This window comes from Balaenoptera acutorostrata, chromosome 3 (genome assembly GCF_949987535.1).
Source record: "Balaenoptera acutorostrata chromosome 3, mBalAcu1.1, whole genome shotgun sequence".
Classification (NCBI taxonomy): Eukaryota; Metazoa; Chordata; class Mammalia; order Artiodactyla; family Balaenopteridae; genus Balaenoptera; species Balaenoptera acutorostrata.
In genome coordinates, this window is record NC_080066.1 from 104167686 (window position 1) to 104184457 (window position 16772).

The window sequence follows — 16772 nt, forward strand, 5'->3', positions numbered from 1 at the left end:
TGTCCATTTTATTGGCGTAGCGTTGCTTGTAGTAGTCTCTTAGGATGCTTTGTATTTCTGCAGTGTCCGTTGTAACTTCACCTTTTTCATTTCTAATTTTATTGATTTGAGTCCTCTCCCTCTTTTTCTTGATGAGTCTGGCTAATGGTTTATCAATTTTGTTTATCTTCTCAAAGAACAAGCTTTTAGTTTTATTGATCCTTGCTATTGTTTTCTTTGTTTCTATTTCATTTATTTCTGCTCTGATCTTTATGATTTCTTTCCTTCTGCTAACTTTGAGTTTTGTTTGTTCTTCTTTCTCTAGTTCCCTGAGGTGTAAGGTTAGATTGTTTATTTGAGATTTTTCTTGTTTCTTGAGGTAGGCTTGTATAGCTATAAACTTCCCTCTTAGAACTGCTTTTGCCACATCTGATGGGTTTTGGATTGTCATGTTTTTGTTGTCATTTGTCTCTAGGTATATTTTTATTTCCTCTTTGATTTCTTCAGTGATCTCTTGGTTATTTAGTAACGTATTGCTTAGCCTCCATGTGTTGGTGTTTTTTACGTTTTTTTCCTTGTAATTGATTTCTAATCTCATAGGGTTGTGGCCAGAAAAGATGCCTGATATGATTTCAATTTTCTTAAATTTACTGAGGCTTGATTTGTGACCCAAGATGTGATCTATCCTGGAGAATGTTCCGTGCGCACTTGAGAAGAACGTGTAATTTGCTGTTTTTGGATGGAATGTCCTATAAATATCAATTAAACCTATCTGGTCTCTTGTGTCATTTAAAGCTTCTGTTTCCTTATTTATTTTCATTTTGGAGGATCTGTCCATTGGTGTAAGTGAGGTGTTAAAGTCCCCCACTATTATTGTGTTACTGTCGATTTCCTCTTTTATAGCTGTTAGCAGTTGCCTTATGTATTGTGGTGCTCCTATGTTGGGTGCATATATATTTATAGTTGTTATATCTTCTTCTTGGATTGATCCCTTGATCATTATGTAGTGTTCTTCCTTGTCTATTTTAACATTCTTTATTTTAAAGTCTATTTTATCTGATATGAGTATTGCTACTCCAGCTTTCTTATGATTTCCATTTGCATGGAATATCTTTTTCCATCCCCTCACTTTCAGTCTGTATGTGTCCCTAGGTCTGAAGTGGGTCTTGTAGACAGCATATATATGGGTCTTGTTTTTGTATCCATTCAGCAAGCCTGTGTCTTTTGGTTGGAGCATTTAATCCATTCATTTTTAAGGTAATTATTGATATGTGTGTTCCTATGACCATTTTCTTAATTGTTTTGGGTTTGTTTTTGTAGGTCCTTTTCTTCTCTTGTGTTTCCCACTTAGAGAAATTCCTTTAGCATTTGTTGAAGAGCTGGTTTGGTGGTGCTGAATTCTCTTAGCTTTTGCTTGTCTGTAAAGCTTTTGATTTCTCCATCAAATCTGAATGAGATCCTTGCCGGGTAGAGTAATCTTGGTTGTGGGTTCTTCCCTTTTATCACTTTAAGTATATCATGCCACTCCCTTCTGGCTTGTAGAGTTTCTGCTGAGAAATCAGCTGTTAACCTTATGGGAGTTCCCTTGTATGTTATTTGTCATTTTTCCCTTGCTGCTTTCAATAATTTTTCTTTGTCTTTAATTTTTGCCAATTTGATTACTATGTGTCTCGGTGTGTTTCTCCTTGGGTTTATCCTGTATGGGACTCTCTACGCTTCCTGGACTTGGGTGGCTATTTCCTTTCCCATGTTAGGGAAGTTTTCGACTATAATCTCTTCAAATATTTTCTCTGGTCCTTTCTCTCTCTCTTCTCCTTCTGGGACTCCTATAATGCAAGTGTTTTTGCATTTAATGTTGTCCCAGAGGTCTCTTAGGCCGTCTTCATTTCTTTTCATGCTTTTTTCTTTATTCTGTTCCGCAGCAGTGAATTCCACCATTCTGTCTTCCAGGTCACTTATCTGTTCTTCTGCCTCAGTTATTCTGCTTTTGATTCCTTCTAGTGTATTTTTCATTTCAGTTATTGTGTTGTTCATCTCTGTTTGTTTGATCTTTAATTCTTCTAGGTCTTTGTTAAACATTTCTTGTATCTTCTCGATCTTTGCCTCCATTCTTTTTCCAAGGTCCTGGATCATCTTCACTAACATTATTCTGAATTCTTTTTCTGGAAGGTTGCCTATCTCCACTTCATTTAGTTGCTTTCCTGGGGTTTTATCTTGTTCCTTCATCTGGTACATAGCCCTCTGCCATTTCATCTTGTCTATCTCTCTGTGAATGTCTTGCATATTCTAAAACTACTAAATCTTCTCACACAACAAATATCAGTTGGCCATATTTTTAATTCATTGTTTTTGAGATGTAAAGTTAATACACATACCTCGTATTAATTCATTTTAACAGCCAAATGCTACAAACCAGAATTTATTCATTCATTCTTCTAGTGGATATTAGTTCCTGGCTTTTACAATTAAAAATATGACTGCAATGAACTTTCTGTACATGCCTCCTTGAATACACATGTCAAGAATTCTTATAGAATATAATACTCAAAGACCAAGTATAAGCATCTTCCAATAAACTAGATGTTGCCAAACCATTCTCTAAAGTAGTAACATAAATTTCACTGCCACCAGCAAAGATGAGAGCCCACTACTCCAGCCTCGGCAACACGTTTAAGTGTCGAGGTTGTTTTGTTTTGTTTTGTTTTCATTTTTGCCCATCTGATGGCAGTGAAATGGTATCTCAGTGTTGTTTTAATGTGGAAATCTTTTATTACTAGTTAGATAAAGCATCTTTTCATGTGAATTACTACTCAGGGATCCTCATCTCTGTATTGTCCATTCATATCCTTTGATCATTTTCTTCATTTAAATGGAGACTTTGTCAGTTACATGATGTGTAAACATAAGTTTGAATTTTATTGTATACAAATTTATCGATCTTTCCTTTTTGTGCTTTATGTGTACTCCAGTGTCATAGTCTTTGCTTTTCTACAGGTTTAAAGTTTTGCTTTTCATTTATAGATCTTTAATCCATTCTTCCTAAGAAGTCTGGATAAACTCTGAAAGCACAATTTGTGCTTACATATCACTTATACCATTTAACTGCAGGTTACTTTACCTTTCTTTTTTTTTTTTTTTTTTTTTTAAGAAATTCACGTTCTTTTATTTATTTATTTATTTATGACTGTGTTGAGTCTTCGTTTCTGTGCGAGGGCTTTCTCTAGTTGCGGCAAGTGGGGACCACTCTTCATCGCGGTGCGCAGGCCTCTCACCATCGCGGCCTCTCTTGTTGCGGAGCACAGGCTCCAGACGCGCAGGCTCAGTAATTGTGGCTCACGGGCCCAGTTGCTCCGCGGCATGCGGGATCTTCCCAGACCAGGGTTCGAACCCGTGTCCCCTGCATTGGCAGGCAGATTCTCAACCACTGCGCCACCAGGGAAGCCCCTACTTTACCTTTCAAAATGGTATTTTTACCATGAAGTTTGATTTTGATCTTATTCAGATATTTTAAGTACATATTGGCTATATTATGAGTATTTATGCACCACGTTTCTCTAAGAGCTTCAGAGATAATAATCTTCCCCCCTTATTATCTTTGAATCTGACTGTCAGCATCATCTACTCTAAAACTAATTTGATACTTATATTTGTTTTAATAGAAGAATCTAAAGAATAGGTTTCATATTCTAACAGAAGTTATTATAGTTGCATACCATTTGTGTGATTCTGGCATAAGCACAAATATTAAATTTCATTCCAAAACACAGTGAAGTATACCAAACTTCCAATATTTGGATGTATATTTTGTATCCCTTGCATGTTAAATATACCCTCATGGATGTAAATAAAGAATATAGGGCAAAAATATCTGTAAAGTATAATTTAGCCGAAACAATTGAGAATATTTCAACATTAAATATAAAGCAAAAAAAAAAAAACTTTTTAATCATACCTGAGTCGTATGTGCAATTTAAATCAATGAAAAATTTCCAATGAAATGTACATAATAAAAGATTTCCTACTAAATATTAGTAAGCTTTTATATATCTATTCCTCACATACACAGTTTGTTTTGGCAGCCATTCTTCATTGCCTCTTAAAGGATCAAGCATCATAATCAGATATTAAGTAGACTCATTGGTATCCAGATAGTTTCTACATCAGAGTCAAAATTTAAGTCCCAGTTATTCCATGTAATTGTCTTGCTGAAATGTCATTAAAATGGTTGTTATTTTCCAGGGATTAAAAAAACACAAAATTCTACAGAAATTTTAATTAACTTAAAATATTTTTTTTATGATGATGAAAGCTTGATGGTATTCACATTGCTTAATTTGTGTCATGCTTCATTTATTTATTTATTTATTTATTTATGGCTGTGTTGGGTCTTCGTTTCTGTGCGAGGGCTTTCTCTAGTTGTGGCAAGCGGGGGCCACTCTTCATCACGGTGCGCGGGCCTCTCACTATCACGGCCTCTCTTGTTGAGGAGCACAGGCTCCAGACGCGCAGGCTCAGTAATTGTGGCTCATGGGCTTAGTTACTCCGTGGCATGTGGGATCTTCCCAGACCAGGGCTCGAACCCATGTCCCCTGCATTGGCAGGCAGATTCTCAACCACTGCGCCACCAGGGAAGCCCAACTTCAAATATTTTTTGAGTATCTATTCTGGGCCAGGCGTTACAGATAAGCAAGTTATCCTGCTTTCATGGAGTTTACAATTTAGCAAACAATCAAAGAATAATAGAAGAAAATATTTTACTCATTTTTTTTGCTGCCTCTTGCATTTTTGAAAGTTGATTCTATAAACCATTTCTGGTGAGAAAAGTCAGTGTCCATCTTTAATTTGAAGAATCATCTACCTTCATGCTGCAAAGAAAAAGATATTTTTAATACTTCCCTGAAATGTGTGAATAACTACTCAATAGAAAACTGAGTAAACCATTTAAAATTTATACATGAATGACTTCAGAGTATAATGTTACAATAACTGCCAGAATCAACTGACTAGAGCTCTTTCTTTCATAGCCTTAGATCAGTGCTATTCAAAAGCAATTGCAATCAAAAGGTTCTCTAAACATTAGATCCTCATGTTTTAAAATTAGTGGGGTTTTTTTTAATCACAGGTATATTTTCTTAACCTAGAATCACCACCTGCTTTGCAATTGTTTGACTCCGCAAAAATCAGATGGCACTAACGGACAGCCAACCCATCCTCATGGTGCCCTGAGTGAAGACAAGTCAGCTTAGATATATGACAGACTAAAATCCCACTACTTAAGGCTCCAAGCAGTGAGAGGAACAGCCGTCAAATATTATCTCTAATCATTTTAATAAACATTTTAATAAATGTTTTAAGAAACATCACTACAATCACTACATCTAACTTTTTAAAAAGTCAGTCAAGAACTAGAACCATTAAGTATCAACTGGACCAGCTAGATAGACAAAAAGAGGAATTAGGTGATAAATAAATTAGTGCCCAAAACAAGATTAATTAAGAAAATGTTATTGGAACAGTTATATAGGGATATACACTATAGACCTTATTACCATACTTTGCCTAATTCTGGAACTAAATTAGGCTTTGTGTGCTAGGGGTAAAGATGATGAGGGATAGACCAACTGGCAGAAAGATGCACATAAGCAATAAAAACAAAGAATTTCTGATAACCTCTTAGGCAGATGTCAGAAATTGCCAGGTAGTACAGTCTAAGATAAATATAAACATGGACTCTGATGATAAAATAGCTAACATCTATTGAGCATTTACTACATGTTAACAATGTTCTAAGCCCCACACATTTATTATCTAATTTAATCTTCCAAGTTAAGTATTATTCCTTTGAGTCAGGTACTATAATTATCACCTTCTAAGATATAAAGGCCCTAAGACTCTGAGATGTTAAGAAACTTGCCAAGGTTACACAGCTGCTTAAGTGATACAGAATGGGTTTGAACACAGTCTGACTCCAGAAGCCATGTATAACTACTATGCTAAGCTACCTCTCAACATGTTTAGTTGACTTTTTAAAAATTGAAATTTGTAGCACCTTAGCAGCTAGCCATGAAGTCACTAAGCTGAGTTCTCACAGATTCATATGTATATCAAATTTCTCAATTTCAACATAAGCCTTACCATAAAACAAAAATACTATTATTATCTATTGTATATCCAGGACTTACAGCTCCCAAGAGTTCCAGGCTGGGAAAGAAGTGAGACTCCAATCTAGTCTCCCGAAGTTTCATTTCTGCAAAAGACACAGCCAAAAGCTAAAAAATTATTTCAACTGCTGATGTTACTTTGAATTATTTGTATTTCCTATATTTCACCCTCATATGTAACCCCATTCTGTGCTGAAACTTGCAGGTACAAGAATATGAGCCTGTCCCACCTGGGTTGCTTTAAATAACTTTAAATTATACATGAATATCATAAAGTCAGAAAATACTGGTTAACAAGATCACCCATACAACCCAATTCTAAAGACAATAATCCCTTGTATTTGAGTATATCCTTTCAAATGACTTCTCAAGTAAACATAAGCATATAAAAATGTTTAAGCAGAAAAAGGATTATACATATTGCTCTGTAACTTGTTTTTAAATTAATGTATCATGAATACTCTTCCATTTCAAGAAAGACAAACCAGTATCATAACTTTTAGTGATTGTATAGTATTGCATTTTATTATCTTGATTTTAAAATTGATTTAACCAACTCTGGGGTTCTCTTAATCTTATATATAGACTAACAAAATAGTGATTAGTTTAATACTGTCAAGTTAAGTAGTTAATAGAATTATACCAGTTATCAGTGTTTTTTCTGTACTGTTTGAATTATTAGATTAAGGATTCTAGACCCAAGTTCTGTCTATCTCAAAGAGATATCACAAAAGATCAAAGCACAACAAAATGTTGTAGTAGCAAATTCATAATTCAAAGATTTAAGAATTACCTAACATCACAGGCTAGATTCCAGTAAAAATTTCAAGACGCAGAATTCAATTCCAGGTGTTTACCCTAGGTTTAGTCTGCTCAGAGCATGTGTTTAATCAGGGCGATCAGCTGAAACATGAACTTAACATGCGTTTCACCATGGCAAACTGCAAATGACTGACTGGTAAAGGACAAACCACCACCAGCTCCTCATCCCTAAACCAGGGAAACTCTGTTAAGGTTAGAACTAAGGCCCCTTCAACTACCACTAATTTCAGCCACTAAGAAAATTGAGCCCCCGGGGACTTCCCTGGTGGTCCAGTGGTTAAGAATCTGCCTTCCAATGCAGGGGATGCAGGTTCTAATCCCGGGTGGGGGAACTAAGATCCCACATGCCGCGGGGCAACTAAGCCCGTGTGCAGTAACTACAGAGCCCACGTACTCTGGAACCCGTGCACCACAACTAGAGATAAGTCGCGCACCACAGTGAAAGATCCCACATGCCACAACTAAGACCCGATGCAGCCCAAAAAATAAATAAATATTTTTAAAAAAAGAAAGAAAAGTGAGCCCCCCCAAATTGCTAGGTGATTAGAAATTCAAATGAGGTAAAAATGAAGGTTTTCTTTTATACTTACCTGTGGTATCAAATGAATCCAGCTTGTATCTAGGAATCAAGTTGAGCTATAGGATTTATCAACTATCTGGCATCATCTCTGGAAAATAAAAAATTAATAAATTTTAAAATATGCAGGGGCTTCCCTGGTTAAGAAAGTGGCATAGTGGTTAAGAATCTGCCTGCCAATGCAGGGGACACAGGTTTGAGCCCTGGTCCAGGAAGATGCCACATGCCACGGAGCAACTAAGCCTGTGTGCCACAACTACTGAGCTTGCGCTCTAGAGCCTGCGAGCCACAACTACTGAGCCCACGTGCCGCAACTACTGAAGCCTGCGTGCCTAGAGCCCATGCTCCGCAACAAGAGAAGCCACTGCAATGAGAAGCCTGTGCACCTCAACGAAGAGTAGCCCCCACTTGCCGTAACTAGAGAAAGCCTGTGCACAGCAACAAAGACCCAACGCAGCCAAAAATAAATAAATTAAATAAATAAATCTTTTTTAAAAATATGCAAATGCTCTGACTATAAGACTTGAATGCACACCAGCCTACTCCACACCAAGTCACACCCATATAACCTCAAGGAAAATTAACCTCAAAGAAAACTGTTCATTCTTTATTTTAATCCCCATTCAGCAGTATAAATTGACCCATCTACTTGGAGGATGTCATCAAATGCCCAAACTCAGTATCAGACTAGGGCAGGATTTCTGTACAAGCTCCGCTATTTGTATAAATTTAAAAGTTTGGGTAAAACTGTACGATAAATCTAACCAACCTCTGAAAGGTTATAAAAGTCAACAGTCTAACAAAAGAATAGGTATGCAAAAAGAAGGAGCCGTGTGCTGGCTGCAAACAGAGCTTGGCAGCCATGGGATAAATGGCATGGGTTACTGCCAGTCTCTCCAAGTTCACAGGGTATGTGATTGCAGAAAACACTCGTAACCACCACAGGATAACCACAGTCATTAAATTCACAAAATCCTTTAAAAAAAAAAAAAAAGGAAGGACCTAAGAACTCCTAAGAGTCAAATAAATGAGAAGTCAACGTAAAATAGTCAGCTTTTTTTTCAAAGCATGTTTCAATTTCATTTGAGCCAGTGTCAATTATATTTAACCTCTACTTCTGTTAAGGTTTTATCACAATAAACTTAAGAAAACCTTCCCTTGACATAGCAAATTTGAATGAGCATTCTTTGGAGCACAAATCGGCCACAAGATGGCACTGTAAGAAAGAGGCTTTAATATGTTCTTCCAGAGCTTGAGTGTAATCTGAACTTTTAGGTGAAACAGACTGGACACAAAGCTCATCACCTAAAATGATGAGTGAAACAGACTAGACACAAAGCTCATCACCGTAAGCAACCTTCATACTATTCCCTACTCTTCACCTAATTACTAACTAGAAAATTCTATTACATTTAATGATCACTTAAAATTATTAACTACACATTACAGTTATATTTTTATCATGTTCCTTTTCATGCAGCAATGGGGAAATTTAAAACTCCACAATCTCAAATACAATCTAGCTATAAAGACAACACTCATGAAAATTAATGTCTATGGTAAGTACAAAATAAGTGGGAGAGAGAACCAAGTAATGTTAAGAAGAATCATTGGTCAAGGAAGGCTTCATGAAAAAAAAAGGTAGGTCTTGAATGAGCCTCAAAATTGCACTTAGAATAATATTTATTATATATATGAGAGTTGCTAAGAGAGTAATCTCAAAAGTTCTCAACACAAGAAGAAAAAATTTGTAACTAGGTGTGGTGATGGATCTTAACTAGAATTATTGTGGTAATCATTTTATAGTATATACAAATACTGAATTATGTTGAACACCTGAAACTAATATAATGTAATACATCAATTATATCTCAATAAAAGAAAAATTGCACTCTCCAATAGGTTAACACCACATACAGCCTAAATTTAAATTAAATTCTTCAGTCACATTTAGATTGCTCAATAGCCTCATGTGGCTGATCGCTACCAAACTGGATAGTACACATATAGAATATTTCCATCATCACAGAACGTTGCGTTGGACAGCAGTGCCTTAAAGGGTGGGTAAGACTAAAATAAGCTGACAGAAAGGAAGTAGTAGCTATCGTTCTTAAATATTCCTACAATCTGTCAAGAACTATTGAAACCATTTCAAACTTTACAACAAAAGTTTTTCCTCATATTTACAAGGAAATTTGAGGCTCAGCGAAGTTAAATAAATTTCAAAAGTCCATCTAGCTATTAAGAGCTAGGATTTAAACCCAATTCTGTCACAACTCCATATTTTCACTACACAATGCCACTTCCTAAGTGAAATAAGAAGCAGAGCTACAAAAGATGGTTTGCTTTAGAACGTATTAAGAATGGCATACTGGCTCAATAGGTCAGAAAGAAAATGAGGTGTTTTAAGTAACTCAGAGATATAATCAAAGTGTTATTTTACTCCTTCTTGTCCTATACTTGAATGGTGCTTTAATTATTCAAAATGTATTGGAGATCAGCAGCATGAGAAATTAACTAAGGGAACATAGGAAGCAAAACTTATTGCGAGATTTCACCATTTCTTATTGTGAGAGTTTCAACATTGTCTAACCTCAAAAGTCCGTGTCCAAGTACTTCTTACACAAAAATAATTATAGATTTAAAAGTGTAACTTCTCTATTTGTCTCATCTCACAAACAAAACCCAGATTGCAAAGGGCCTGGTCTTTGTGTCCTTGGCACATAGCACAAAGCCTAGCACATAAATCCTGATGATATATGATGCCTTTCCCAATGTGTGATGCTCCCTGCAGGATTCTAGTCACGCTTCAGCAAGTGTTATTCTACCACCTGAAGGCCACTGTATATTTACTGAGTTGTTTAGAGAGCTAAAGTAAACATTCTGTAAATACCCCATTAACAATCAATGACCTGCTCATTTTGTTTCCTGTGGCAATAAGTTCTTCAAAGGACTGGTGCTCACGGGCAAAAGGTACATTTTACATATGAACAGATGCTTCATGAGGCCTGATACCAACCACAAATTGCTAATACTGAATCAGCTGATGCTTCTATTTTAAGGTTATGTTATCACTCAATTTTACTCAGTTCCATTCCAATTTACTCAGTGCCTACTGTGTATTTCACACTATGGGATACAACGGTAACTCGACGAACCTATCTTTTTTAGATAGAAAAGGCACATACACATGTGAAACAGAGAACACTTTAAGGCATCATATCTTGGTCAAAGTTCAAGTACTTACGTTTATGATCCCATCAGCGCTTAACCATTCCTACTGAGGATGTCCAAATCCAACCCCCCCTGATTTTTAGGGGTCTACAGGAGATGTTGCAGAGGCTTTCACACTGCTGCTTCTGGGCTGGCACACACGGTGCTGAAGACCTAGGCCTTCCTTCCTCAGTGGATTCCATCTTCAACCTGAAGCAGAAGGAAAACAACACAAAACTTTGTATAGGAAGTAAAAGCTAAATTGGTTGCTTGCCACCGTCCTCTTCTAGAGACAGCTCTGTAAGGCTGTACTATCAGAACAGACACCCACATTTTACTTCCCATTCACTGTCAGTTATTTTAGCCAAGAATACCGATTGTTTTAACCTCTCAGTGCAGGAGGAATCCACTCAGGGCACATATGAAATGAAAGTGGTGAGATCAGGAACACCGACTGATCATACACAGCTCACCCCAAGAGACCACCATTTCACCCAATCCCAGTCCCATTTTGCTGGTGGAGCAAAATAAAAATGAAATAAAAATATAGTACCTGAGGGCTTTGGGTCAAAACAGCAATAAGGAATGATTTAAAATCAATATGAAAAGGCAATAAAACCTACTCTGTTCACTTCATATTTTATCTATTTCATAATACTTTGCCTATCTTAGAATTTATAAAGCACTGTCCATATATGTCCACATAGTACCTCATTTTGCAAGTACTACGTCATCTCCATTTTATAGGTATACAAGCAAGGTTTAAATAAATGGCAGGCAAATTAGCTTAGTGGTTAAGATAATGGATTTTGAAGTTGGACAGAAGTGGATTTGAGTCCTAGCTCCCCCATATATTTGCTGTGACCTGGGGCAAGTTACGCAACTTCTCTTAAGTCTCAGATTCCCTTTCCATAAAATAATGACAAATAACCACCTACCTCTTAGAACTGCTGTGAAGATTAAATGACATAAAATAAATATAAAATACTTTGCACAGTAGCTGGCATGTAGTTAAATATTTAGTATGCTGTTTCTAATAAGAATGCAAATATTCTGCCTAAAATTTCACACTTTCACAATAATCTTGAAGCCAGGAAAGTCACTCATGTACTCATAAATGCCCTTCCAAATCCAAGATCCGTGTCTTTTAAGGAAAAAAAAAAGTTTGCTTTCCCCTTCCTCTCATTCTTTACTTAGCAATGAAGACTCCAATGTATTCTAAATAAAATTACTCCATAACAACAAAAGCATACTTCCATTGAAAATTAATTTTTCTCCCAATCAGCAAAACCTCCTAACTGGAAAACTAGATGTTTCACAAGACATGATCTGGGCCTTTTAAGACTTTTAAAATAGCCTTGGAGGAATTCACAAAGGCTTCCTCTTTTATTTTGCATGTTTACAGCCCCCCAAACATTTCCATTTGTCCTAACTTAATGCTAAAATATGAGTTTACTCACTCAACACCATAATTTCAGAAAGATATCCAGCCCGTATTTTGCCAAGTAAACATGGCAAGCATGCTCCTTCTGCCCTTGAGAATACGAAGACCATGTGGCTTCTCTGATTCACACTGTCATTCCTTCTCAACATTAAATATGTGTTCACAACAAAATAAACCATCCCTTACTTAAACTGAAGTGGGCAAGGATATATTCACATAAAGGCCATTAGCATGGTTGTGGTTTTGATAGAAAATACTTTATTATTCAATCAAGATATTTAGGGTGTTGGTTTCTAGTCATCACTATGTGCACAAAATAAAAGGAAGTACTGCATATTTAGAGTCCTTATAAACAAGAATATATCAAAACCCAACTGAAATGTCATATGCTGACAAATGACTTATGTACAAGGTTTTTCATTTTGAAGGGAATAACAAGATTGTAAACCACCTAAATGTACACGAACAAAGGTTAAATAAATTATGGTATGTACATACATAGACTTCTATGTAACCATGTTAAAGAATGTGGATATTCTATATTTTCTCACTTGGAAATCCTAAGTGGGAAAAGTAAGATACATGGTAGAGCATGTATAGAAGAGGGGTAAGTACATATATTTGCTTATATACGCGTAAAATATCTCAGGAAGGATACACAAGAAATTATTAACACTTACTGAGGAGGGGAATCAGGCTTAGGAGACTTCATTATGTACACTATGATCCCTTTTGAATTTTGAACAATGTGAATGTATTACCTATTCAAATAACATAAATTTAACAATAAAGCTTGAGAGTTATAAGGATTATGGGGGATCTACGCCTGGCTATTACCACATTCCATGCACTAGTTTATGTCGCTCTCACACCTTCTACCTGTAAGGATAACACATACATTATAGTCAGACTAATGTATGTCACTCAAAGTCACTAGGCAAACTTTTTATGAGAAAAATAATATCCACAATAAATTTATTGCCTACTTCTAGAAGGTATGTCACATGGACTAGTGTTTGGACTTTGTATACTTTGATCTTCAAAAGCTAAGCCTGGGACTTCCCTGGTGGTGCAGTGGTTAAGAACCCGCCTGCCAATGCAAGTGATATGGGTTCGAGCTCTGGTCCGGGAAGATCCCGCATGCCGCGGAGCAAGTAAGCCCGCACACCACAACTACTGAGCCTGCGCTCTAGAGCCTGCAAGCCACAACTACTGAGCCTGCGTGCCACAACTACTGAAGCCTGCACGCCTAGAGCCCGTGCCACAACAAGAGAAGCCACCGCAATGAGAAGCCCGCGCACCGCAACGAAGAGTAGCCCTTGCTCGCCACAACTACAGAAAGACCGTGCACAGCAACGAAGATCCAACACAGTCAAAAATTAATTAATTAATTAATTTTTTTAAAAAAGCTAAGCCTAAGAATAGTTCAGTGACTCACCCAAGATCACTGGAGGAGTAAATTGTGGTGCTGGAATTTGATTTAGGCTTGCACTACGCTAAGGCCCCTCATCTTTTTCAGTATATCCTAAGCTTTTTAGGGCACAGTGCCGACATTAAAATTGGGAGCTCCTTTTAGAGCTCATTAAAATCATCTGACTTCAGAGTTTACAGCCTAGTCCCACTAAGAAAGCCGAACTGCTCTGAGCAAAGACCAGGGCAAAGACAACATCCACTGCAGCTCCCACAAACCCAGTAAGAACCTGGGCCCTGCAGATACAGGAGAATTAAAACTGACTAGTCTGAACTCCTCCTCCCAAGATCTACCCTCTCACTAAGGGAGACAGAAGTCAAAACAGCATTGAGATAATAACAGTACATTTTCCTCCAAGCAAAATGAATCCAGGCATTTTGCAAAAACACTATGTACATGAAGCAGAATCTACTGTTCCTAGGTCACCCTGTCTCGGAGAAGGAAGGCAGATCCAGTCCAGCAGAGGCCCACGTGGAAACAAGATCATTTCACTTCCTTCCTCCAATCTCCACGCAGCCAAAATTAATCACCTTGTAGCTCACCCACACTCCAAGGCTGGCTTGAAATAAAGGCCTGCCACCAGGATACAATGGCTCAAATTGAAGAGAAATTCAAAACAATTAGGAAGCAAAATTAAGTGCACACTCACCTGCCCACCACCAAAAGGAAAGAGAGAAGGTGGAGAGACAGGAAGTAGCTTTGAGAAGTGGCCTCAGAGCCTGATTGGCTAATGATGATTCCCTCCTCCTTTACCTTAAAAGGTGCTGAAATGATGCAATCCCCCCCCCTTCACCTACTTGTCTCTTTAAGGACCAATGATGCTACTTGCACTGTTTTCAGATTAAACTTTTTAAATCAAGTTTCCTTTTAATATACTTCGCACAAGCAAACATGGGCTAATTCGAGCTATTTACACACATTCTTGTTTAGTTGGACCTACTGCAAAGAATTTTCATTCCTTTGGGATAATTTCGTATCCTTTGTGACCTTAACATGGTTAATTTATGCAAGGTGACAGGTTTCATTATAAACAGTCTAGATCTACTCAAGTTAGAACTTACCATCAGGGTAATATTCAAGTTAACAGGCTTAGCAGGAAAGATACTGGAAGAAGACATCCACCTGCAATCCAGGAGAAAGGATTTATAAGAAAGCCATACTGGGGCTTTCCTGCTGGCGCAGTGGTTGAGAATCCGCCTGCCAATGCAGAGGACACGGGTGAAGATCCTAAATGCCGGGGAGCAACAAAGCCCGTGCACCACTACTGAGCTCTGCACTCTAGAGCCCGCGAGCCACAACTACTGAAGCCCATGTGCCTAGAGCCCATGCTCCGCAACAAGAGAAAGCACCGCCCGCGCACCGCAACGGAGGGTACCCCCCACTCGCCGCAACTAGAGAAAAGCCCGCGCGCAGCAACGAAGACCCAACGCAGCCAATAATTAATTAATTAATTAATTTTAAGAAAGAAAGAAACCCACACTGCCGACACCTTTATCTTGGACTTACAGCCTTCAGAATTTTGAGAAAATAAATTTTTGCTGCTTGAGCAACCCAGTCTGTACTTCTTAGTTATGGCAGCCCTAGCAAACCAATACACCGTGTGACCTTGAATAAATTACTTACATTTTTCTAAAGTTCAATTTCCTCAACTGTAAAATGGAGATAGTAATAATACCTACCCTGTAGGGTTGTTGTGAGAATTAAATAATATATGTAAAGCTCATAGCATAGTAAGCACTAAATAAATTCTAGCTATTATCATTATAAAGATTAAATGAGGTTATGCATGTAGAGAGCACTTAGCTCAATGTCTAGTACACAAAGAAAGCTCTACTCAGTATTAACTATTTTTAATAAACTTTGATTTTTATTGTCTTCCTATTTCCAAATTAATGCCTTTTAGACCAGTCTAGCTTGTTTGTGCCATAATTAAGTCAGATGCAACAGGCTTTGACATATCTCGGAAACAGATTAACCAATCCCATCCAATCCAACAAACATTTGTTGAACACTTACATTTTGTTAGATTTATTCCTAAGTACTTGATATGCTTTTATGTTATTATAAGTGGTATCTTTCCTAAAAATTCTGTTTCTCCTTGTTTGAAGCTCTTTCATAAAGATAAAATTTACTCTTACATGTTACTTTCTAGCAGCCTTGCTAAGCTTCCTTATTGAGTTAAAAAATGTATCCCCCAGTTTCTTCTGGATTTTTTATCCATAATCAAACCACATGCAAATAATGAGAAAAATTTATTTTCTTCTTTCTAAACTTTACACGTTTTGGTGACCAAAATTTCTCAATTTTAATATAATCAAATTTATCAATATTTTCTCATACTCAACGACGTTTGTGTCTTTAGAAGCCTGTCCCTTCCCTCAAGGTCTAAAAGATATTTATGTGTATTTTCTTTAAATTTTACTGAGGTATAGCTGATTTACAATGTTGTGTTAATTTCTGCTGTACAGCAAAGTGACTCAGTTATAGATACATATTTTTTCATGTTCTTTTCCATTATGGTTTATCACAGCATATTGAATATAATGTTCCCTGTGCTATATACCATAGGACCTTGTTGTTTATCCGTCCTATATGTATTAGTTTGCATCTGCTAATGGCAAACTCCCAATCCTTCCCTCCCCCACCTCTCTTCCCCTTGGCAACCACAAGTCTGTTCTCTATGTCTTTTACGTGTATTTTCTACCTAAGAGTTTTCAAGTTTTATTTTTGAATGTCAGTCCTTAATCCATCTGTAGTTCACACACACACACACACACATCCGTATTAGAACAAATCACAACTCTAGCCTTGACCTGGAAAGCCTGGCTTGCTGTGGGCCCTGGCGGCCTCTGCAGCTCGTCTCACACCACACTTCCCGCTTTCATTGCTCCAGCCACTCCGTGTCTCTCCTCTTTACTTACTGATTCTTCTGATACAGCTCAACTCCTGTCATTTCCCTAGTGATGAGTTCCCCAGTTTGTTCTCCCATTAGAACTTCCCTTAGTACTGTATATTTCTTATAGCGCTTGTTGCTGCTGTACTTTTGCTTGTGTAATTGCTTGATTAATGTCTGTCCCCAACTAGACTCTAAGGTCCATGAAGACA

General features: G+C 37.3%; 1 protein-coding gene and 2 non-coding genes across 4 annotated transcripts in view; all 3 read right to left on the reverse strand.

Moving 5' to 3' along the window:
• Positions 1 to 14339, reverse strand: part of CCNB1IP1 (cyclin B1 interacting protein 1) — a 30216-nt gene extending 15877 nt beyond the window's left edge. The window contains exons 1-5 of one of the 2 annotated variants that reach the window (XR_009007345.1): positions 10787 to 10959; positions 7553 to 7630; positions 6162 to 6226; positions 3433 to 4844; positions 2463 to 3097 (exon numbers count right to left, since the gene is read on the reverse strand). Coding sequence is in view for 1 of the 2 variants with exons in the window: in XM_007180468.2 (XP_007180530.1) it covers positions 6162 to 6224 (63 nt within the window). In the remaining variant the exon portion in view is untranslated. Of the gene's footprint in view, positions 1 to 2462; positions 3098 to 3432; positions 4845 to 6161; positions 6227 to 7552; positions 7631 to 10786; positions 10963 to 14316 lie in introns of those variants that run through there. The other variant, XM_007180468.2, reaches the window with a different exon arrangement.
• Positions 5139 to 5286, reverse strand: LOC114237780 (small nucleolar RNA SNORA79). Its single transcript, XR_003623291.1, has one exon. It is a non-coding gene; the product is annotated as a small nucleolar RNA SNORA79 (small nucleolar RNA).
• Positions 7007 to 7083, reverse strand: LOC114237783 (small nucleolar RNA SNORD126). Its single transcript, XR_003623294.2, has one exon. It is a non-coding gene; the product is annotated as a small nucleolar RNA SNORD126 (small nucleolar RNA).
• Positions 14340 to 16772: the final 2433 nt, after the last annotated feature.